Here is a 26194-nt window from a genome sequence, read left to right on the forward strand (position 1 = left end):
TATAACAGAATCAGCTTAGTATGTTTCTTAGATAAATATTGTTTTGGATAGCACCTGAATCACAGAATGTCAGTTCATCCATGGGTCAAACAGAGTGTACAGGAGTACATACAAGTTCATTTAGAAGTCTAGGAATTCAATAAAAGCAAAGAGAACTGGTTGAAAAACCACAGTACAACATTGCACATACTTTTTCGACATAGTTTGTTCGGTAGTGGAAGCATGGTGGTGCCATGAGGTTGTGGTATACAATTCTAATTGTCCCTTAATGCAAGTGAGTACAGCATTTGCTTCTTTTCTGCCAAACCAGGCATTCCATACATTCACAGCTGGTTTTCTAATTGAATATTTATAAAAAATAATTATTCAAATTTTCATAGAAAATACAGGATATTTGAACTGAAAAACTTAAAACAACAAAGCAGCAAGGAAACACAAACCCTAAAACATGTCACCAGATAATGTTCCAAAGTAAAACAAACACAGCAATAGAATATGTCTTTAAGAAAAAGGGAAACAGAGGACTGATCGTGAAGGCGAGAGAAGGGAGCAGAACGAGGCGTGGACCATCCATTATTAGTAATCAAGATAAAAGAGGGGTATAACAAGTGTATCAAGTAAGTTAGTTTGGAGGGGTACAATAAACAAGACAGCAAGCTGGGTGTACATATAAACGAAACCGAGTTGATTGATGACAGATGGAATAATTAGTAGCAAGGACAATAATTATAGCATACAGGAGAGGTTGATCTGCTGTGCAGGAGTCAAACAGTGGACTGTTTGCCAAATTTACCTTCAAATACAATGAAAGAGCTGGACAGGATCACAAGAAGTGCAGTAGGTTGCAAACCAGTTGCCGACATCTCTAGCAGGGCGGTATATGTGTGGCATCTGCTCTTTACCCGGCATCTAATAATAGTTAGGAAGGATGTTTTAGTAGTTGAACTTGAATCTGCCGCTGCCTGGCCTTTGTTATGTGATAATAAAAAGGATTCCCAATCGCTCTCCATGAAGTAATGTAATGAATGTGTCAGTCAATATAATGGTTAGAGAGATTAATTCTCTATCTTGGACTGGAGTAGCGGGGAAAGAAGGCCGGAGAAGGTACACCAGCTAGGAAAGATGGTGCACCAGATTGTATATTTCCACATTAGGCAGACCAGAGGCCACCAGATGATACAGCTGCCTGCAATTTCATACTTTAAAGGCAGGGTCAACTGTCTGCCCAGACAAAGGATCTGGTTTGGCAGTTCATTATATGCTGGTTGTTCCGAAAGACTAGGAGAGTAACGTACAGAAAACATAGTTATAACGCAGCGTCACCACCATTTTTACCACATGAACCCTGTGCCAGACGTACAGCTGTAGACACAACCATCTGGCTACATTACTATTGGTCTTAGTAATCAAGGAGACGTTTTGTCCACCGGGACAAGAAACTTAGAAGGCACCAGGCAAAAAGGTACGGGTGAACTGGGACAATAATACAGGTGATTACTACCCTAAAAGTCCAAGATAGAACAATCTCAGAAACGTTGGAGAGATTAGAACATTTTGGAAGAAAGAACATAATTGTACTAAATTTGTCAGAAGGAACTAAAGGTGTAGACATAACACATTTGCAATGAACCTCCTTAGACAGGTTAAATTTAAAGGCCGGCAGACACCAGTGTGGTGTAAGCAATACTACGTACACCAAGACTCCTTTAGGTTAAACCAGAACCGTAGGAAGCTCTGAAAAATATTAGTAAACATTTTAAAGAACAGATATTAACATCTGCCAGTAAAATAAAATCATTGATGTATAAAAATTGTTCTTTTGCTGTGAAATCTCATATTTGAGATGCCAAACATAAAAGCCAGTGGGCTCTGGTGCAAAGACTCAATGTTTTTCCAAAAACGAGGGCTAAGGTCGAGTTAAGTTTAGAATAGTTTAATCATAAATATGATAAACAAATACCAAATAAGGCATATTGTCCTTGGTACAGCAAAAATGTGGCATATACAGAATATTGATTATGTTCAGACGTCAGGGAAGTAATGAGCATGAATAGACACTGAGGCCTGATTCACAAAGGTAAACTTATACGTTTGTGTATGTCTGATATATATATATTTTTGGGGTATTCACAAACTTCAAGTTTAATGTTACTAATAGTTATTTTGCTACTGGGAAGATTCGGAGTTGGGGTGGAGAACTCAAGACAGATGAGGTCTCTCTTTTTAAGTGTGGAGTCTTCGCCAGGAGTTCAGCGTTTCTGCAGTCGTAAAATTACTATTAGTAAAATTAATCTCATTGTTTGTGAATTCCCCAAAAATAGTAAACTTTCCCAAAAATGTGTAATTTTTCTTTTGTGAATCAGGCTCTCAGTGTAGTGTACTGCCAGAAAAAGGGATGAAGGGTTTGGTTGGTGGGGTGAGGATATCATATTTGACGGACAGCATTTGACAAAAAAACAAAACAAAAGCATTTGCATAGCCAATAGGTCTCGTCTTTGGGAACTTATAAGTGTTTAGCCATGCAGCACAATACCAGACTACCCAATTCATCACAAAACCTAAAAAAATTAAATAAAAACTGTCTGATAATAATCAACTATGCTGCAGGTAAATGTTAGGAGTGAGTAGGTATGTGTTGTAAGTTATGCTTATACAAGCAGTATACCTTTTGTGACCCTTTATAAATGACTACAAAACTAGAAATGCAGGCCTGAAAGGGACAGCAGACTGCAATCCCTGTCTTCGCTGCCCATGCCATAGGAACTGGAAGTAGGAGTGTGAGGGGTGAGCTGAAGCACCCACATAATAACTGTGCTGCACGTCAGAAGTGAATGAGCAATAAACATTTTGGTTTAGTCTAGTCACATTTGCTGTGCATTCAAAGACAGAGTTTGGGGTAGAGTGTTGTGGAGTGGTGTAGCATGAATTGAAGTAGAGTGGAGTGGAGTGGAGTGGCGTAGAGTGGTGTATGCATGGTATGGTAGTGCACTGTCATTACAGCAAACATATTTTCAGTTGAAACTACCATTACAGTTGCACAGACAAAGTTTAACTGATAAAACTATACAGCACACAAATGATAATGTGTAGAAATCAGTATCACCTAGAGTATTGATTTGTTTTGATTTTATGTATTAATTTGTTTCCACCACACTTCAGAATTACAAAAAAATTACTTTATTTGTGCTTTCTTAATCCTGAAATATTCTGAAATATTTGTACAGTTCATTTACCTGCATTTAAATTTTATTGTGTACTAGAAAAAAAGAACTTCCTACATTCTTTTTACATTTCTATACCCAGCAAGGTTGTCACATAAATCCTCTCACTTTGCAGTCAGACGAATAAAAGTAAACACCAAGGTCCCTGAAAGACAGAACCTAACATTCGACCTCTGTCTTTGACTGCACAGCAAATGTGAAAAGAACAAAATGTATAGGCCAGTTTGCAGAAAGCGTGTACTTGTGGACGACTATAGTAAGCAGGCAATGCTCCACGGGAGGGATTAACTCAAGCTGGACAGCCTAAATAAAACAAATTAATCTAGTAAATATAAAGCAATTGTGAGTTACAAAACACAAAGCCAATGGTAAGCAATAGGCGGAATCCATTCCAAAGTAAGCTTTCAGAATGGCCCCAAGAAGTCCTAAGCAACCCAGACATCTGTGCTGTCTGATATGCTTCGACCTAAAAATCCCAAGCAAAAATGGGAGGGGGTTTACCACTCCAGCAATAAATCCATTCCAAAGCTATGAAGAAGAGACATCTTCAACTGAGTCAGCAGAGAAATAGGAATATCCTTATTTGTCTGTTGGCTCAAATAAAGTAATCTAGTCTGGATTCCACCTTGCTGAAGAAGTGAGCAAAAACATAAACAAAACTGCAGTTTCTTGAACGTGTAAACAGAGAATCATGCAACCACAATACTTTTGAATAGATTTGTGGTCCCAAATGTGAAAAATATACAGCTACAACGCATGTACCTTTTCCACCGTAAAACACTGAATTTTATATGAAACCCTCCCAGAAGTACCAACCGGCAAGACTAGAAATGTGCTTGCTGTAGAAATAAGCACTGGCAAAATCAGATGTTTTTCACATTTCAACAGTAAGGGCCCCATTAGGATGGAGGGTGGATCGCCTCCGCCGGGCCGGCGGTAGTCACCGCCGGACCAGTGTGGGCAATCCGTCCGCCATCCTCGCAACAAAGACCCCCGCCATATTTCAATGGCTGGGGTGTCCACGGCGGATGGAAAGACTATCTGACGGTTTTCCGCCCGGTCGATAAGTCGACCGGGCGGAAAAGGGTTCAATATGGTGGCGGTGTCTGTTAGACACGCCAACCATATTATAATGTGTGCTGGGACATGCCTACAGAAAGGCATGCGGAGTCTGCCTGCGGGGGCCCGTTGCGGCCCCCCAGGTACTCCGGGGGGTGGGGGTGCACATGCCTGTGGTACCCCCCTGCAGTTCCATGCACAACATGGCAGGCACCGCGCGGTGCCTGTCATGTTGTGCATGGAAGTGCATGACATGCCTTCCTGGCATTGTGGCGGGCGGTGCTGAGTGCACTGCCCGCCGCAATTTCAGGAATGCAGGATGCACCCGCCAGTGTGGCGGGCGCATCCTAATCTCTGCAACGGGACCCCCGCACCTATGGCGGAGGTCCCATTCCACAGGAGGATGGCGGGTAGACAAAGTCCGCCTGCCATCCTAATGACCCCCTAAGTGTGGAAATTATTACTAATTAAAAAAAAACAGGCATATTTGGTTTATGTAACATTCTCGCACAGTACCTGATGTCCTGTACAATCGGTGAAACTTGCTTTCCATTGTGGGTCGGTAATTCTTGGGCTTTGCATTTTGTATCTTGCATGTTGTATAACGCAGAGCATGCAGGGGCTGTATAAGCCATCCTGTCTTTTAGATTTATGAATCTGGCGGCGTAGTGCAGCAAATATTCTGGGTAGTACGCTAGATTTTTGCAGCCTGAGCTGAATATCATGCGGTACGCATTCTTTACTCGAAGTTACCTGCACAGAGCCTGGGAATGCAAATTCCACTTCCCCTTTTGGAACAGCATTACATCCGAGTGAAAACAAAAAGAAATATAAAATTAATATTTCGAATATCCTTATGTGATGTGTAGTCCCATCTCTGTTAATAAACGTCCTACATAAGTACCCTTTGTTTTGCTTCCTAATCCCCATCCTGGGGTAAAAATCTAAGGGGTGGGGGATGTTAAGCACCCCTCCCGAGCCGTAATAAGCCACGGGTACCCCATCCCTCATGACCGAATACAATAAAAAAGGGGAGGATGTCTGCGCCTTCCTACCCAAGCCTTCTTAGGCCCCAATCACCATATCTCCTGGGGCTAAAGCCAATAAAAAAGGGGAGGGGGATGGGCTGAAGCCAATAAAAAAGGAGATGGGCTGTGCAGCCAATCTCTCTGATCCTTTTTAGGCCCCGGGAACCGCATCTTCTGGGGCAAAAATCTAAGGTGAGGGGGCATGCAGCCCCCTTCCCCAAGCCTTAGTAAGACACAGGGACCCCATCCCCGGGGCCAAATACAATAAAAATTGGGAGTGGGGCTACTTGGCTTCCCTCATCAAGCATTATTTGGCCCAAGGGACCTCATCCCCTCTGGGCCACATACAATAGAAAAGGGGAGGGGGACCCTGACCCCCTTCCCTAAGCCTTCTTGGGCTAAGGGAGCCCCATCCCACAGGGTTAAAATCAAAGAGGAAGAGGGTGTGCAGTCCTCCTTCCTGAGCTTTAGTAGGGCATGGGGAGCCCATCCCCGATGCCAAATACAATAAAAAAGGGGACGGAGTTTCATGGCACCCATTCCCCGGGCCACATCTGTTTTAAAAGGGAGGGGACCGTGTGGCCCCCTCCCGACTCTTCATAGGCCCCCTGGCCCCCATCTTATTAAAAACAGAAGCAGTGCCACATGCCCCCTCCCCAATTCATCTCAGGCCGCAAGGTCAGGGGGCCTCTATTTCTAACAGGTTGGTACCCACCTGGGGCACCCACCATCCAACACGGTGGGCGCTCCGTTGGTCCATGCTGTGGGGGGCAACATTTATCTCGCCTGGAGGGTCACCTGCATTTTCCATCCTCCCTCTGCTCCTAGCCGGTGGGGGCATTTTTAAATCTCCTGTCTGCTGGGAGAAGACGTACCTGTTTGGTTCTGTTTGGAAGGTGACTTTAGAAAGCTCCAGCCAGCGGGAGCATGCACATGTTTCCCTGCATACGCTAGTGCAGGAGGGGAAATGTCTGTGTCCCAGGTGTGGCTCCCCAGGACTCAATAAGTGATCCGGCCCTGGGGATCGGGTCCTCTGGGCTAATAAAGGCTCGGGGGGAGACAAGGCCCTCCCCCATTTAATTTAAGTCACGTCCCTGGTGATGGAGTCCCCAGTGCCTTTTTATGGCTTATAGAGGGGGGAATGTGGACCACTCCCATTTCTTTACATTTCGACCCCTAGAGATGGGGTCTCCGGGACCTAAGTTGGCTTAGGGAGTGGGGCTGTGCGGCCTCCTCCCTTTTTTATATAATATCGGCCCAGAGGTGGATGCCTGGGGCCTTCACAGGCCTGGGGAGGGGGTGGCACCTATTTCAGGTGTTCCTATATCTTCCCTGATGTTTCTGTTTTTCCTTCTGATGGGCAACATGTTCCCATTCTCTGAGGGCTTCAAATTGCATAGGTCTCAGAGCTGTCTCCTCAAATTTTCAAGAATTCATACACTGAATGTACCATATGAGGAAAAGCTAAAGATCCATCATTTTCTGTATGTGCATGTATGGTAGCCTTTCTCTATGGTCACATAAAAAGCATAAATTAAGCATATGTGCTTCCGGGTGGAACCGGTACCCCATCCCTTGTTGGTACAGGCACATCTCCATGTATTCATGTTTTTATACTCTTCAAAACTTTCATTGTTCTCAACTAATTTCTTTAATGTCCTTTACAAATTATTTCACCTGATTCTCCAGTAAAACACTTTCTTGTTGTCATTTAAGCATCCAATTGCTGCACAACTCTCTATGACACTACCAACCAATCCCCGCACAGCCCCACACCAACCAACCTACAGCGCGACACTTCTATGATGTCAGACAACTCCTTACAGCAGCTAACCCCTCCTTAACAATCCAACTTGTTTTCAGCTCTTATCTCAATACGGCTTATTAAAAGCACTATAACCACAAATAAACTCTTGTCTGCTCCACTAGAAGAAACTATAGATCTCCATTCAAGCAGAAGTGTATTCACACATTCCGAGCAAAATCTCAACCAGTGCAATTTCACCTAAAAATTCTTATGATTACTCTCTGTGCACTTAGAGAAAAATCCCAATGATTTATTCTTCACATTTCTCACAAAGTTCCCTTCTTTGGTGGTATTGCAGATGACTTCTCATGTACAGCACCTTTGAAATACAGCAGACAAACTTACTCAGCGTATGCCACACTGAGACCACAAATAAACTCTTGTCTGCTCCACTAAAAGAAATTATAGATCTCCATTCAAGCAGAAGTATATTCATACATTCTGAGCGAAATCTCAAACGGTGATATTTCACATAAAAATCCTTATGATTTACACTCCGTGCACTTAGAGGAAAATCCAAATGATTTATACTTCACATTTCTCACAAAATTCCCTTCTTTGGTGGTATTGCCGATGACGTCTCATGTACAGCACCTTTGAAACACAGTAGACAAACTTACTCAGTGTATGCCACACTGAGACCACCCTTAGGTGCATATCCAGGGATCTTAGGCCACTTCAGACCGGATAACAACTTCAACTCAACAACAACTTATTCAACATTAAACACTAAAAACATCACTCTACCAATTATCGCTAGTTACACATTTTAAGCAACAATATTGCATAACCCTATTAATGCTCACAACACTTGTCTCATCGTGTTGTCTTTCTTCAGGACTGGCACTTGGTCAAATTTCACTGGGTTTTGGGTAAATCTATAGTGATCCCAATATGCATTCCCCTTATATCCCAGGTTTGTCAGACAGCAAAACCATCCAACACACTACCAGAAACATTGTTGTAGCATTGTTGTGCTGGACCTGAGTTTTTTAAATGTAACTATTTTATTCTTACTTCATATAACCTCTTGCTACCTGTCAAACCTTCTTGGTCCTTCAATGGATCTTGTTCTGTGCTGAAAGGGACTGGAATACTCTCAGGCTAAGCAATTATCGAATGACAACCAGAAATAATATAATTGCTCCATTCAAAGTTTATTCTCATAAAATTCAGAAACCCAATTTTATCAACCAAAAGGAACATTATTCAAATGATGTACCTACAAGGAAATAATGAGTCAGGGTCAGCAAATTTTAGATTAAATATAAAAGGTTTAGTATTTCCGATTCAAGGGTAAAGAACATTAAATGACACAAATTTCTATCCTAAAATCTTAACTAATGCTAGATTTATTAAGTAAAACCAACGCGGCGAGGTCCAAGGATAACAGTGAAATGAATCTTCCTCAGCATAGGGAGATCATTGATGTCTATAGCATAAAGATCAGTAGGAAATCGGTTGAGCCACATACAAACCCTTAGGACAATTCTGTGAGTTCCAAAAGACCAGTTCCAGTTTAAGACAGTAATCTGTCTCAAACCATCACTGTAACATCAAAGTCACAACTTCATGACGTGAACCTTGCAGCAGAAAAGTTCAACCACACTAGCATGCCAGTTACAGTATTACACCACCGTTTACGTTGTCCTTGTCAATCTTAAACTGCAAAATGGGTAAGCCAAGCCAAGCCAAGCCAGTTTCTCAAGGCAAAGAAGATTCTTCATTTAGGTCCAAAATCTGCACAATTATACTTCATAAATTCCGATGTGACACCCCTTGGCATCACCAAATTTGTCGGACAACTCTGTCTCATTGGTCGTCTTCGATAGGATGAGATGATTTAGTAGGTAGAAAGTATATAAATCTGGAAGAATTAAGTAATCCAAATCACTTAATTGCCTTAGAATCATTGTACGTTGTCATATGAACAATGTGACACTCAGAAAGTAAGCAAATTCATGCTCTTATGTTTACATTTGTTTGTTCTCAATCATCTGTTCTAGCATGTATCCGTTTTCTTTGGAGCACAGGCAAAATTCGCTTTAAATGTCAAAATATGCAATTGATAGTTAGAACACAAGTGGCAACTTTGTTAAAAGTTTCTATAGGCTTCAGATTAGTTAGTTCATAAGTTCACGTTTGAAAAAGTAAAGAAGCAAGATTTGAGGCCTACATGAAACATGGCGTATTCACAATACTAAAATATGAATCTCGCATTACATAGCACAAGGTATTATTCTACCAAATTAATGCATTAATAAACATTTCAATCAAATCATCATTAATTCAGGTAAGTATAAGGTACTCATATATTTTTTATATCACAATTTCACACATAAAACAGCTAACTCTTCTTTGTATAATATATATATATATATGTTATTAAGGCACACGTATTTAAAGGCACATCAAAAGGAAAGATTCACAAAATACAGCTTTAGCTAAAACTCGTGTAGCAACTACTTTTCGTTTATCATTTTCAGTGCACGTTCCACATGAAGTACCGTTTGTTTCTGACACCAAAAACGTTAACTTTTGCACATGAAATTTCTTTGTTGTTATTATTATCACATTATTATCACATTATTAGAACCATAAGTTAAATGTCATTAAATGTTTTAATGATTCACACCCATTAAGTAAATGTAATATAACATGTTTCTTTTTAGCATGCTGTGTGCTTTTACAATGCAGTATGTAAACCAATATTACATTATACAGAATCAGTAATGTTTGTAGCTAGAATGACAGTATTTTGGTTTGCATCGCACATTTTCTAAACCTTGCTCCCATGAACATTCAAAGCTTGTGTAAATGTATTAAACCACTGGGTGTCAGTGTTTCACTATACAAATTTCCTTGTAAATATTTCTTTCTATGTAACGTCGTGGAGCATAAAACTAAGCAAATATTGCAATCAAATGCAAATTTTTCAGATGTTGAACTCTTCCCCGTAACCACCGTAGTTATTTAGGGGTTCATTCAAAAGGAATTGTTTTCGTCAAAGTTAATCGATCATTCACCCTTAATATTAACCACATTTTGCAGGATTTATGAGTATAAAGGTCAAATGTAATGCAAAACCAATTAAAAGGAAATGTATTTGACAGAATGCATGCGCATTGTTCTGAATGAAGATCCTAAGTGGGAGGATTCAAAATTGTGTGTAATTTCTGGGTTATATCCTGACAGAGCCCTGCATTGAGCTGACACAAGAAGCGTCAATCCAAGACTATTGTCTCGTTTAAGACAAATTTATATGTGCAAGTGTAAAAAGAGTTTTAATATTCATAGAACTTGCAAAATGGTTTACTCAAACTGAGCTGTTTGTATGAGTAAATTACTACTTGTAGGAGAAGAGAAGGTGTTCACGGGCTCTGAGATTTTTATAGTATCCATAAAAGTATACATTTGTTTAGTCAGTCGGAAATGTGTCCCTTTGAGACCCAGGGGGCTGGTGCCAGTTTGCTACTGTTTTTTTTTGGGTTTTTTTTAAATCACTTCCAAGAACATGTTTTATTCCGCATGCCAATCAACCTCACTCAGGAATCGAGCATTGTTTGTCGAGTCAGTACTTAGCTGGAAACATCCCATGGCTGAAATGAGAACAGCGGAAAATCACTTTGTCATGAAAAAAAGAATTAAAAACAGGTTGCCTCCGCAGCAGCCAAAATGTATCTAGAGAACATGCATTATTAATATTACGTCGTGCAGATTTTGGTGCAAAACGCACTAAAATCCGCATAGTGTGTCCCATTTTGTAGGGAAAAATTCTAATTGTAGGTAACTAATGCACCCAATGGTTTTTGAACCCCGGTGTTTGTATCATCTCATCCCTCTCCCGCACACTTGTAATCAGAGCATTCGAAGTTGAGCTTAAAATTAGTCTGTGGTCTAGTTAGCGGTGGCTGCCAGCTACGTGGACTGTGGAGTGGGCAAACTACTGAGTGAAGAAGGGAAGGGATCGAAGAGAGGGAAGGAGGAAAAGAAAAAAGAAAAAAAGTCACTTACCTGGCTTGCATCCACGCTCTTCCCGAATTTCTTCTCCACTCCAGCATGGTACAATCCAACTCCCCTAACCAATCTTGGTGCTGCTCTCATGCTGTGAAAGCAGCACCAGGATTGGCGGGACTGTCCTTCAGGCCCTGTGTAGGCCTGTGCTTGGTCTCCACCGAGCTGCCTAAGACGGCTAGATGGAGAGCTTCGAAGTATGCATGTCACTTTGACCAGCGCAAGAAAGCCGGCCAAAGTGACATGCGCATTTTGGAGCATCCAGTCAGCCACTGCTCCTGTCCTCTGCTCCCAGTCGGCAGCAGAGGACTCCCCCATGTCTCTGGGCTCAGACTGCTGCAGTGCGGTGAGTGCGCGCGTCATAAAAATAAAATGGCAATGAAATTTGGAGAACAACTGTGAGCATCAGGTGTGATATTCCTGATTCCCTTGAAAATTCTCCATTACAAAGATCTCCTAAGGATCAACCTATGATCCTTCCCCACTGATTCCCCCAGGATTATAGATGACCGTAGAATTGGAAATTCCAAGGTGTGGAAGGAAGAGTGGACACCCCCGCGCCGCACGGCCACCAGCTGCTGCGTGTGCCCCCTGCCGCCCTCTGCCTCGCTGCTGCCTCGTTCGCCGGCTGCCGCCGCTGCGAGTGGTTTTTCTTGTTTTGACGGTTATTTGTGCTTGTCTGGGATAAACTTGTTTTTTCCCTGTTTTTTGCGTTCATTTGTGCCTGTTTTGTACTGTATTGTTATTTTTCTTCCGTGTTGCCCTCCTTCCTTGTTGTCCGCCTACCTCGACGCCCCCCGCCCTCCCTTCCCGCCACCGCCGCTTGTCCCCGCCCCTTTTTGCCTTCTGTAACCCTCCCCGCTCCCGCCTCCCAGCTGCTCCGCCCACCCGCGCACTTCGCCTTAAATGGCGACCGTGCGAACGCGCAGCGGTCTCGCGCAGCGGGCGCGCCGATTGTGCGCCGAAGGCGCGCCAAAAGGTAAGCCCGTCTGCGCCCGTCCGCGCCTGGACCGCGCCCAGTGCCAGGACCCCTGGCCTACGAAGACCCCGACCGACCCGCCTGACGTACTCCGCCGCCACCCTCACCGCTCTCAACACCGACCGACTCCCAGAATGCCATCAAGCCACTCCAAGACGCACCCACGGACCTTTCAGCTGCCACGCCTGCAGGTTCTCCTGCAACCGGACCAGCCCCGCACCAGCACCCGCCAAGTCGAACTCCAGCAACACCCACCTCAAGTGCATCCTGCTCAACACCCGCTCCGTCCACAGACACGCCATCGAACTCTGGAACCTCCTAGACGCCACAGCCCCTGACGTTGCCTTCCTCACGGAGACCTGGATGAACGCCTCTTCAGCTCCCGACATCGCCATCGCTATCCCAGAGGGCTACAAGATCGTCCGGAGGGACCGAAACGCCAACCAGACGGGAGGAGGCATCGCCATCATCCACAGGAACACCATCCGTCTCACGACCAGCACCGACAACACCCTGACCAGCGCCGAACACCTGCATTTCCAGATCCACACCAACCCGAACACCACCCTCAGAGGCACCCTGATCTACCGACCCCCTGGACCACGCACGCAATTCAGCGAGGACATCGCCGACTTTGTCAGCCCGCATGCCCTCCCCTCCGCTGACTACATCCTCCTGGGAGACCTCAATTTCCACCTGGAGAACAACAACGACCGCAACACCAGCACCCTGCTCGACAACCTCGCCAACCTGGGACTCAAGCAACTGGTGTCCACCCCCACCCACCTCGCCGGACACACACTCGACGCCGTCTTCTCATCCAGCGCAGACATCGACTTCAGCCACGCCACAGAGCTTCAATGGACGGACCACAGCTGCGTCCACTTCACCTTCAAGAGAACGACGACCCACCAACACCAGCAACAGACCGCCCGTAGAAGCTGGAACAAGATCACAGCAGACCAGCTCGCCACCTCCCTGAGCCAACACCCTCCTGCCAGCTCAGCGAACCCCAGCCAGGCCGCCGACTACCTCACGAAGTGGATCAGCAACTGCGCGGACGAACTCGCCCCGCTGAGGACCCCGCCTAGCAGACCCGGCAGCAAGAAGGCCCCATGGTTCACCGACGAACTCAAGAGCTCCAAGAAGAACTGCCGAGCCCTCGAGAAAGTCTGGAAAAGGGAACCGACACCGGACAACAGGACCTCCTTCAAACTTGCCACCCGGAAACACCACCAGCTGATCCGCGCCGCCAAGAAAACAGCATTCAAGGACCGGTTGGACAACAACGCACACAACTGCAAGGAACTCTTCAACATCGTGAAAGAGCTTTCCAACCCCAGCGCAGGAAACAACGACATCACCCCATCGCAAGACCTCTGCAACTCCCTCGCCTCATACTTCCACAACAAGATCACGGACATACACAGCAGTTTCAACAACCAACCAACGCACACCACGACCGACCAGCCACCCCCCCCCACCACCACCCTCCACGCCTGGACCCCGATCAGCACCGAAGACACCATCCGCACGATGAACTCCATCCACTCCGGATCACCGACCGACCCCTGCCCTCACCACGTCTTCAACAAAGCCGACGCTGTCATCGCACCCCACCTGCGAGACATCATCAACACCTCCTTCGACACCGCCATCGTCCCTGAAAGCTGGAAACACGCCGAGCTCAGCGCTCTTCTCAAGAAACCAACAGCGGACCCCACCGACCTCAAGAATTACCGCCCCATCTCGCTTCTCCCGTTTCCAGCCAAAGTCATCGAGAAGACCGTCAACAAGCAGATGGCCGCCTTCCTCGAGACGAACGGATCCCTCGACCCCTCACAGTCCGGATTCCGAGCCAAACACAGCACCGAGACCGCCCTCATCGCCGCCACCGATGACATCCGAGCCCTGATGGACAATGGAGAAACAGCGTCCCTCATCCTCCTAGACCTCTCCGCGGCATTCGACACGGTCTGCCACCGCACTCTAGTACGGCGCCTCAGCAACATCGGAATCCAGGACAAGGCGCTGGAATGGATCATCTCCTTCCTCGACGGAAGAACACAGAGAGTCCGCCTACCACCATACAAATCAGAGGCCTCCGAAGTCATCTGCGGCGTCCCCCAAGGATCATCCCTGAGCCCCACCCTCTTCAACGTCTACATGAGCCCCCTCGCGGCCATCGTACGCAAACACCACCTCAGCATAATCTCCTACGCCGACGACACCCAGCTGATCCTCTCCCTGACCAACGACCCCGCCGCCGCCAGAGCCAACCTGCACGAAGGGATGAAAGAGGTAGCCGAGTGGATGACGACCAGCCGCCTGAAACTGAACTCGGACAAGACGGAGGTCCTCATCCTGGGCTCCTCACCCTCCGCCTGGGACGACTCCTGGTGGCCTCCCGCCCTGGGCACCGCACCCAAACCGACGGACCACGCACGCAACCTGGGCTTCATCCTGGACTCCTCCCTCGCCATGACCAGGCAAGTCAACAGCGTCTCCTCGGCGTGCTTCAACATCCTACGCATGCTACGGAAGATCTTCTGGTGGATCCCCACAGAGACCAGGAAGACCGTCACCCAGGCCCTCGTCACCAGCCGACTGGACTACGGCAACGCCCTCTACGCCGGGACCACCGTCAAGCTCCAGAAGAGACTCCAGCGGATCCAAAACGCCTCAGCCAGACTCATCCTCGACATCCCACGATCCAGCCACATCTCCGGACACCTGAGAGACCTTCACTGGCTCCCCGTCAACAAGAGAATCACCTTCCGCCTCCTCACCCACGCACACAAAGCCCTACACGACCAAGGCCCGAGCTACCTCAACAGCCGAGTCAACTTCTACGCTCCCAAACGCCACCTCCGATCAGCCAACCACGCCCTCGCCGCCGTCCCCCGCATCCGAAGAGCGACTACAGGAGGAAGGTCCTTCTCCTACCTGGCCGCCAAGACCTGGAACTCCCTCCCGTCCGACCTGCGCCTGACCCAAGACCACCTCTCCTTCAGGAAGAAGCTGAAGACCTGGCTGTTCGAGCAGTAGCGGCACCCCCCCCCCCCCAGCGCCTTGAGACCCTACGGGTATGTAGCGCGCTTTATAAGTGTCACTGATTGATTGATTGATTGATTGACCATATCCCACCAAGTTTTATTAAGCCCTATGAACGATAAAAAAAAACAATTTCCAATGAAATATTAGAGGCAAGGTTAATGCTGGTGATATTTTTAAAATGTATGTGGCATCCGGTGGAAAGTGCCAGTAATTACTAACAGATTGCTACATCTATCTTACATTCCAAAAGTATACATAGGCAATATGAACTGGAGAAGAGAGACGTTTGCACAATCTTCCAGAAGGTGTTCATTGTGAATTAATGTTACTGGTTTGATCCACCGCTTCTACATAGGGGCTTAACAAAGATATATCTTATTTAAGAAATTTCTATTCGCTAATGTGCTTCTGTATGTAGCTGACACTTCCACATGATTTTGGTCCACTTATGGAAAAATGATATACATATAACTTAAGGAATTACTATAAAAGAAATATGACAGGGCGGTAACTGACTGGGAAACAGCCTTTACACCTTGGCTCTAACTGTGTTGTGAAAAACTACCGTAGATTGGGGGTCTGTAGGAATGTTTTATAGACCACTCAGTGTGCGTTCCCAACTATAAACTCAACACTAAATTGCAAAACTGTGGTCTCAAACATATGTGTGTAACAAATGTGCTAAGTTAACTCTCTCAAAACCCACGTGATACTACAAAAATAATAACTGGGGGAGACATCCCTTAAGGATAAGAACCCTCACTCACCCAAGGGTGACATGCTTCATCATATGGGTCCTCCTTACCAGTGAAGAAAACCTAGTCAACACTGGGAGCTACTACTCCGGTGTTCAAAGGAGGAGCTCAGAGATGTTTTTGACGTAAGGATGGTAATCCCATATGTGAGGGAATTAGGTGTAGTGAGGTATGCCGCGCTGTGTGAAGGATAAGTGAGTGAATTTTAAAACTATCTAAGTGGATACACTATAGTCCTTTATTATTGTGTTCCGCTTGACAGGGTTAAAAAGAAACAGCACAGTGGTATAGATATAGAACCACTGTCACTTGATGGTCAACATGTTTCAGCCTATTGATCCATTTGGTATCATCGGCTTTCTTCAGCACCAGATCGAAAAAATGAGTGAAACTGCTGCTGCGATAATACGTGACAACAAAGTAAAGAAATAAAGTGAATTTGTATACTCCACCGGTATTCCTGTCTTATATTTGTTGATCAGGTCATACCCAGGTATCCTCAATAGTAGGAAAATCCTGCTTCACCTCTACCTGGCTGGCTGCTCTGGGAGGAGGCCCCGCGCTGTCCGTCGGTACCTCGTTGCTCGGTAGAGCTAGCCCCGGGAGTGCCTTAACAGTGCGATCCGAACCACGAATGCGTCTTTGCAACATATTCTTTTACCACACAAGTTGTTACAATGACTTTCGTTAAGAAAAGGGTTGTTGGATTGATGCTATACTTTAAGTCCAACACTTTTCCTACTTTTGCGCCGACTGGAGTTGGAATATTAAGTTATACTATTTCAACTCCAGCGTTTCCCCTAACGCTAGTCATTGCAACAATTTACGTGCAAACGGAATGCGTTGTAAAGACTCATTCGTTCTTCGGACTGCGTTATTAAGGCAGGCGTGATTTACGCATGTGTGGTTCCATATACAACCCTGTCATGCACAGCTCCACAAGGTAGGACTTGAGAGATGTAGCACCTGCAGTCGAATATGCTAAGTCATTAAATGACTGCCAGATACATTCACTCAACTGCATGCCCAATGTTATATTGCCCCATGTGTTTTATATGCACAATAAGACTGCCGAACAGTGTCCATCGTTTTAATCTTCTTCTAGGTCATTTCAGAGTTGCTTTCCATCGCAAGCAGGTGATGTGAACCTACTCTCCTTACAGGCCTTCCTCGCTCACTTTATGGCTGCTTTTCACATTAGTTGTTCTAATTCCAGGCTAGAAATGGCTGAGGATTGTCTTCTGGAGATCATGGTTTGTCTTGTGGCCTTGTGCTCAATTCTTTTACCCCCAAGCATTTCACTCACATTACAGTGAAGCACCTTTTGGTTCATTTCATTGCCCTTTCATCTGGTGGTAAATGGATTGAAAGGCATGACAATTCAACGCATAGCAACATATCAACCATTCCTAAAAGAGGAAAGCCAAACCTCTGCTGGGTGAAGCAACGATCAGTGCTGAAGCAAATATTTTTGTTTTTAAGAAATGTACTTTTGGAATAAGTGGCAAGCTTTCCATGGGAGTAGATGTATTTTAAGATAAATACTCAATAATGGTACAGAGATGGTGTATTTCCACTTTAAATGCAAGGCTTAGGCCAGATATTGTACCTAAATACATACAGTAATAGGAAATTCAGCTACACAAATACATAGCACCACTGCATCATGGATGCATCAAGTTCATCCATGTGCTAGTTTGTCAGAAGGCCAGAAGACATAACTTGACCTCTTGCCTAGAATACCCTCAATTGAGAGTTCTTGAGACACACAGCTAGAGACACCACCATGCTGACAGTTAACTACATAGTTTATAAAAAAATTATAAGCTTGTCCTGATGAAGGCCATTGACTGCAGATGTTGCAACAGCACCAAGAGACTAAGGGCCTCATTTATGAGGCCGTGCATCTCTTTTACGTCGCTGGTGCGTCACTTTTTGTCACGCACCAGCAGCGTAAACAATGTGCCTTGTTGCACCATATTTACAAAGTGACGCATCTACCTAGATGAGTCACTTTGTAAACCCCTGCGCTACATTATACCTATGACAGGTATAATGTATGCAGGGGGGGGCGTTCTGACGCAAGAAAGGGTCATGGAAGTGACGCAGTGAAATCTATAAGATTTCACTGCGCCACTTCTAGGACACAAATGCGTCAATTTCTTACGCCTGCCTCACAGCAGGCGTAATACTGATGCAGGCCCTTTCACCTGTGAAAGGACTCATCGCTGGAGTTGCGTCACTTTTGTGACACACTCCAGCAATGTGTCACTTTTGCGCCATACAGATACGTCAGAAATACTGACGTATCTGTAACTCCTTGCGCCATGACGCGTCATACTGTAAATATGACGCATCATTGGTGTCGGAAGGAGGGCGCAGTGAAAAGTGACGCATCGCTGTTTTCACGCAGCGATGCGTCACTTTTCATAAATGAGGCCCTAAGTGATTAGTGAACGCTGTGTTTTGCAAGAAATATGTAACATAGGAGAATATCCAAAGTGTAATAAAACATAAAATTATATTTTCTTGTGCAGCCTTATAGTTAAATAATCATATTTCCGTATTGAATGAAAAACCACACAGCTAGACTCTATTTCAGTTTGAAGAAATCTTCTCACCTCACACCAGCAGATAAGAACTGCATTGGTTTCCAGTGTCACAGATAATCAAAGTCTAAATCCTCTGCCCTGCACTCAAAGCCTGTGTGGACCCCGGCCAAAATACTTCCAATCACTGCTATTGATCTACTCACCGAAGGGAGATCTGAGATCCAGTAATGCAATCTGTTTGTTGATCCCAGATTCAACAAAAGACCATGTCGAGAAGTCAGTTCACATAGCGAGAGTCAAGTTATTTGGCAATGCAAATTTCAAGATGCAATTGAAAACAATTGAAATCTAAGATGCCTTTGCATGTAAACAAGACTCCACCGAGATTACTCCACCACCACTGTGAAAAAGGACATATACCCACAACCCATTAGTGTTCATTTTAGATAATATTTACATGTTTTAAGAAATTTCAGGAGAGTTGTGATGTTTTTTTCAACAATGTAAGTTTGTAAGTAGATTTATAAATATATGGGCCTTGATATGAGTGCAAAATGTATCACACCCGGTAGAGGTAAAATCAGATACCTGGGGTTTGGCACTTACCCACAAAGACAGATTGCTCCTATTATGTGTTTTTCCTTTTTAAAAAAATCGGAATCACATGCAGATTTTCAGGGCTGGCCACACAAGAATTCGATTCTCTCACTATTTACCAGAATTTTTAAACTGTAAATTCGATCAGCTGAAATTTATCCGGGTATGCTCTGGGGTTGTAAACTTTATCCTATCCAATAATTACACCACTGAACATGTGTTTGCACAGTGATCATAAAAAATTGGGGCACTCATAATCAAGGCCATGTTGTTCAGGATTTTCTGGACAAATTCCAAAATAAATCAGCATTAATTTGAATTGCATCAGAAAAAGTATTAAAGAAATAGAATTTGTCAGAGAAAGAGCCTGCAAATTGAGTGTTTTTTTTGCTGAAAGAATTTAAGAGTACTGGAAGTATAACCACAGTAGTACTATTTTACACACTGTTACATTCCTTTTTGAATTGGCCCCTTAGTGTCCAGCTCCCTATTAGTAAAAGTGCAAAGAGATAAAAGTGCCTGATTTAGATCTTGGCAGTCACAACGGTGATGGATATCCCGTTCGGAGCAATATAAGTCCGATAGGTTATATTGGCATTTATATTTCGGCGGACAGGTTATCCGTCTCCATAGTAATGGAGTAATTTGGCCGCCTAGATCTAAATCAGGCCCAAAGTCCTTTTTATTTCTATTAATTGTATATGAACCGTTCCTGAATACTCTTGATGAGGAAACATCATTTACACCACGGGGATTACATCGAGATGCTATTACATTGCGGTTTTCACAACGCAAGTCATTGCTGGATGGCGTATAGGACAAGGAATAGTATAATTTACTATCCAACACCTTCCCTACTGTATGTAGACTGGAGTTGGAATAGTAAATTATACTACTCCTAAGTCCAGCGTCCTCCAACGCAAGTTGTTGTAACCACTTGCGTTGTAAAAACCGCGATGTAATGTACCGCGATGTAAATGTATGCGTTGTAACGTCATACATCCCTCTTGATGCATGCCTGTTTTAGATGTTTTGGGACTAATTCACTAAGACATGTAACAGTATGTAAAAGAGTACTACATGAGTGCTACTTTGAGTACTTCAAAATGCCATATGAATAGACACTGTAGTGTTTTTCTATTATTGTGTTGATTAATCAATAAATTGACGTTTGTCACCATAATTTGTCTTTATCAAACTCATTGCAACAAATGATGGTGGCCATGTTTCTTCTTGTGTTATCATTGTTGCAAAGGGTTTGATTCCAGGTTGAAGTAGCGACCTCATTCTATATTCTGCCAAAGAAAACTGTCAATTTGTTTGGATTTTTTTGTATGTGTCTGCTTTGTAAATGTAAGTCACTCGCTATGTCCATTTTCCTTCCTTCCTCAGGAACCTGTGAGGGAGAGATGGAATGGACAGCCAATCAAAACGCAGAATAATGAAAAGGTTACTATATTCTACTTGTATATCTTTTTTTGAAGTATGTAGTCTTTAATGGACTATTGGATATCCTTGACTGCAAGAAGGCAGGGACTTGCAGGATCATATTCGAGGCAACATCACTGTATCCTGCATGCCCCTGCAGCTGTGTCTGTTTAGAAGTGTAAGACAGTTTCTGGTATTTTTTTCACTTCACTATTGTAAGAAACTGATCACAGAACCTGCCACAGTAAGAAGCTATTTAAATACTTAGCTACATAATTAAAAAAAATAATGTAATAGAAAGCTATAAGGCCCTCATTGCAAGAGCTGCAGTAATTCCAGTCTGGGCGTATGCTGTGTGTTCAAGCAAATCAGTATTACACATTCTGTGCAAACTTAACACAGACTTGCCATTTTTTCTTGCATACATTTCACCAGATAAGGCCTAACAAAATTTGTGTGGTAAGGAAACACAGATTTCTGAGTTTTGCAGCAGATAATGGGGTACAACATGCAGTAATACTGCATGTTTTCCCATTTCCAACCTGCAGAACATGGAATGTGAGAGTAATATTACGGTGAATAAACAAATCCAGCGGTATTTGTATTTCCCTAGATGTTATTGCCACATAAAATAATATTGATTCTTGAAATGAAAGCCTAAATTGCAACTATTCTAGAAGTATGTATGGTAATCGCCTAAAAAATATAACAGAGATTGAATTAAAAATATCAAGTATAAATTAAATAAATGAAGCTAGAGATAGATCAAATTTCTATGACAATATCTTCTATGGAGAATATTCCTATGAATGAATAGTGCAATTCATTGAACTCTTAGAAAAGGGTCATAGAGCTTACACACAGTAGTGTAAAGTTGTTGTTGGTACCCTTGGACTACTGTGAGAAAGTGTTAATTTATAGCAATTGAAAAACAATGTCCCGACCACTATAGTTTTCAAAAGGTGTGGAGTGGTAACTCTGCGTGTTTTTTTGCTAGACTGCTGAAAGCAGGGTGGAACATGTGTGTTGAAAAGAGCTTGGATTTCAGGAATCACATAAGGCCCAATAATTCTGTGACCCGCATGTTATTCCCAATTGTGGTTTATAATTTTGTGATGTTCGGTAACTGATATGGTGATATTGGCCATAATCGATAACACTAAGCCCGGTATTACGACTGGTTGGATGTCACAATATCATTACGAAAAATATAATCTTATAGAAATATTGGGGCGTATTCACAATCACGAACTGCATTTTGTTGCACGTTTCAGAGCACAGTAGTAGTACTACTAACCTAATACAAAATGCTGTTCAACAAACTTACGTGTGGAGGTTCAACTCCCACTTCACCTATAATTTTCTGTACAGAGATCTACAACCAACTGTGGAGTCTCGCACATGTAAGTATATGTTTTAGGAGTAAATGTGGGAGGGACAGAAGGAAGTGACTGAAAAATGGGGAACATTTACACCTAAAGTGGAATAGGTTGGGAGGGGTAAGGAGGGGTTTAGTGAGGCTATGGAAGGGGTTTAGGGAGGGACAGGCACCCACTCACAAAAAGGGATCCACTGCTTTTCAACAACTGCATTTCTATAATTAGTACAGCCAAAGAGAGACCCAAAACAGAAGTAAATTATTCCAGATCAGAGCTGGAGTAAGTCCATCATCTCTCATGGCCAACCACTGGTACTGCGACATCCTCAATAGAAAATAATGGAGGTAGGGACTTACAATAGAACCCATTATGAAATATTGTTACATTAAATTAAACAATGTAAAAAGGTTAACTTTACACTTTGTTTTTCTGAATAGCCTAATGTAGTAAATATGCTCAAAAGTGTAAGAGTAAATTTGCACATGTAACCTACTTACAAGGGTAAGTTACCTTTGTGAGTTGTCCTCACCGTGTCCTAAATATCATTTGTAAAAATATCTTCCCATTGGATGTTGATTTTTTTTTAACTCAAATGGTACACTATATTTGTAACCAATTTTTAGCACACAATATTCAGACCAAACTATATTTTTGTTACAATAATGTGATACCTTACCACCACCATCGCCTTCTACCAGCTTTCTTGAAATGACAACCTTTCCTGGTAGAAATCAGTGACTTTAATAAACACTTTTTTGTTTGCATTGCAATATCTATTTTTTTATACAAACTTTGAGCCCAATTGCCAAATACTTTAACAAACTTATTTTTATGAATTGCACAAAATATTAATTTCCGAATGCAAATTCCCAACCCTGATAGATGGACGTTTATGTGCAGAAAGTGTGCTTGCAAATGTGGAGATTCTGCTATTGTGACTGATTCACCACATTCACTGCAGGTTTTCGGAAGTTTCAAAATGGGCTACCCTGCAAAAGTAGGCCCACAAACTCAGACTTTGGTAGCTACTCACTTATCCCTGCATTGCTTCACAGACGTTTGTCACCCTGGATTCCATTTCTCACCCTGGATTCAATGTCTCACCTTGGATTCCAATTTCCAGGGTGTAGCAGCCCTATTGGAGTGCATTCAGTTGTGAGTGATCATCTGAGGCACACTCAGGTGGCTCGCAGTGTTGGGAGCACGACAGTGTCAGAAAAAAGACTACTCTTGGAGTTTGGGTACATGTTGGCTCTTTATGTTGCACCGGCCAGCTCGCTGGAGCAGGGTTGACGCTGACAGTACAAGGCACAGGAGGAGGTGGTGTCATTTCCTGACCTCAGCCTACACCAGGTTTCAAGATCCCTGGTTTACCTCCGTACACATGCTGCTCTGCACTGCTGATAGCAGAGAGGATCAGAAGAGGCCTCAATATTGCTTCAATCACTTTACCGCTCACAAACAGTTCTGCCCGTTCTTGGATGGGGGTGTCCACAGCATTCACTTTATTCTTTGATGCCCAGTAGGGAGAAGATCAGAACTCCAGTGGCACTTCTCTCACTGCTCCACTAGCGTTTACAAATGCTGGACGCTTGGACATACAGAGAAATGTGCTTCATTGTGTGCAGGAAATATTTAGGTGGGGCTCAGCAGTCGACCCAGTCTGCATTCTCAGCAGGTTTGATCTTTGAATGTCCTCAAGCAAGCGCAGTGTCAACTGGTCCTTCGGTTCAAGGCTAAACTCAAGCATGGTCTCTGTATGCCGATTTCCTAGCTCGTCTCTACTTCAGGTGACAGCAGCAGGCTATCTTTCCTAATCCTTGGGTTACAGTAACGGCCCCTCAAAAGAGACAACCACTGATCCTACCTTCTCTATCAGGGGCACAGAACTTCTTCTAAGTAAAAGGTAATACTGGTAAGCCTATAGGGTCAGTTTATGTCTACTCATCTCAGGGCATTTAAAAGAAACCCAACTATCCGTTCAAATCAAAATTTAGCCCCGAATATTTGGAAAGGTGGCTAGGTTTTCTTTTCAGGTGTGCTACTGCTCCACGACAACCAGTAAGAGGTTAGCAGTCACATCTTCTTGTGTATTGACTCCCTGACAACTCTCTGGCCAATCTGCATCCGCAATTCTTATCTATTAAGCAGGCTAAGGATGTGAGCAGAGGGAAGCAGACCGCCTCCTTTGTATGAAGTGTACTGTCCTGACTTTGCCTTTAGACTTTCTTTGTTAAGATGTTGTACATGCCAGGCAGCAAATAACAAAAGATCGTACCAGCTTCATTCACTGATAAGCAGAAGAACCCAGATACATGCAAGTGGCTTCAAAGTGAGTTCAACAGCAGGGGCATAGCTTATGTGTATGGTGTTTGCGGTGTTACACCTCCCTAATAAATGTATTCTGTAGTACATAATTGGAAACATTTGCTTTCAGTCGGATATGGTGAGGTGACAGTCCGATTTCACCTAGGATTTGCACACACAGACTAAAACAAACACAATACAAATTATAGAACCTTTTATATAGCACTCTCTTTTCGGTAAATCAAAAGACAAAGAAGTCCTGAGTCTGATTACAATGTGGATTCAATTGTCCACAACATTCCCATTTAAAAAAATGCCAAATTGAAATCTTCTTTTCTCATGAACAGGAGTCCAGAAAGTTTGTTCATTCCATTGTTGATTTATTGGTTGTGTGATTCAGCAAACATCAGCCTACACGTGTTTTGTCTTATTCAAAAATACTTTTTCATGGCAATTCAAAATTTCTGATTTTCTAAGACATCCCTAGCCTTTCGGTACTGCTAACCCGATACATCAAATTCCAAAGTGGCGAGCCTTTTCAAATATGTCAGACCTCCAACTCATAGATCATTAAAAAACATTGTAACACAGGGCTGACCGTTTTGATTCGTGTCATGGTATGATTGTACAAGCTCCGGTCGGAGAGAGTGCCTACAACTACATTCCTTGTGCATGTATGCATTTTATGCCACGCGTTGAAAGACTCAATAACAGACTTACAACTTTTTTGGGGGAATTTGATGTATCAGGTTAGCAGTACCGAAAGGCCAGGGATGCATTAGAAAACCATACATTTTGAATTGCCTTGAAAAAGTCTTTTAGATTCAGATGAAACACGTGTCGGCTGATGTTTGCTGAATCATACAACCAATAAATCAACAATGGAATGAGAAAAGAAGAGTTCAACTAGGCATTTTTTCAAATGGGAATGTTGTGGACAATTGAATCCACATTGTAATCAGACTCAGGGCTTTTTTGTCTTTTGATTTACCTAAAAGAGAGTGCCACACAAAAGATTCTACAATTTGTAATGTTTGTAGCTCAGTAATCTGTGATTGCGCACATAGACCCTTCTGGTAGTAGGGTGCAAAGTCTGCATAGCACCTCGCATGAGCTTAAACTATTTTCACACAGTATTGGCATTTAGAAGGACAAGATAATCGTTTGGTGTGCGGTCATTTCCCGTCTGGGAACCACTACTACCAATCTTGTGAAGTTATTAATACAAAGTCTCTCTCTCTCTCTCTCTCTCTCCTCTCTGATTTGAAGTTCATAAACAAATTCGGGTTGTGTTACAAAATATTTAGGGGCTTTTTTCAAGCCCCTTGCGCCACCGGTACGTCACTTCTTCCCATAATAAAAATGACACATCTGCAGCGCAAGGCACTTGTAAATAAGCCCCTTAGTTTTAAGTACCACTAACAATCCTCACTGCTGTCCCTTTCCACTAACCTTTAAGCCCCCTTGTGTCCTGCTTCTCAGATAATGTATGTTAACAAGATATCAAAAACAAAAAGATGATGGAGGGAGTGCTGCAACTTTTCAGACACTCACCCACAGTCACAGATCTGGGTTGAATTCCGCATTGTTCTTCTGCTCACTAAGCCCCCCCCCCAGCTTGGACCCAGCCATATGCAAATCAGTCTTGACCCTGCTCCTTATTGGAACAGTCCAGCCTGAGCTGCCAGGCCAGGTCCTCCCTGGACCGGAAACAAGCATCCTGGGACCGGTTTTGGGGTATCACCCCTCATCAGCCAGTATAGCTTGACTCCAGTGGCAAAGTGAACAAGGGACCCACGTCTAAGCACATCCTGACCACTTAGGGCGAACAAAGCAAATACAATAAGATGATGGATGGAGCGCTGAAACCTTTCAGACAATCGCCCCAGTGTGATGATGTTAAGAAGATATGCCAGCGTGATTGTTGGGAAATCTAAAGCCTGTACTGCCCAATCTTACTGACCAAGCTACTCCCCTGTTCAACAGAGAGAAAGAATCAGAGGAGGTCAAC

At 43.7% G+C, this 26194-nt stretch overlaps 1 protein-coding gene across 3 annotated transcripts in view; it reads left to right on the forward strand.

Moving 5' to 3' along the window:
* Nucleotides 1-26194, forward strand: part of MAPK10 (mitogen-activated protein kinase 10) — a 561938-nt gene that overhangs the window by 435971 nt on the left and 99773 nt on the right. The window contains exon 10 of one of the 3 annotated variants that reach the window (XM_078677508.1): nucleotides 20462-20518. The exons of the other annotated variants lie outside the window; for them this stretch is intronic. Coding sequence (XP_078533634.1) covers nucleotides 20462-20518 — 57 coding nt within the window. The remainder of the gene's footprint in view (nucleotides 1-20461; nucleotides 20519-26194) is intronic. 3 annotated transcript variants of the gene reach the window in all.

This window comes from Lissotriton helveticus, chromosome 2_1 (genome assembly GCF_964261635.1).
Source record: "Lissotriton helveticus chromosome 2_1, aLisHel1.1, whole genome shotgun sequence".
Classification (NCBI taxonomy): domain Eukaryota; kingdom Metazoa; phylum Chordata; class Amphibia; order Caudata; family Salamandridae; genus Lissotriton; species Lissotriton helveticus.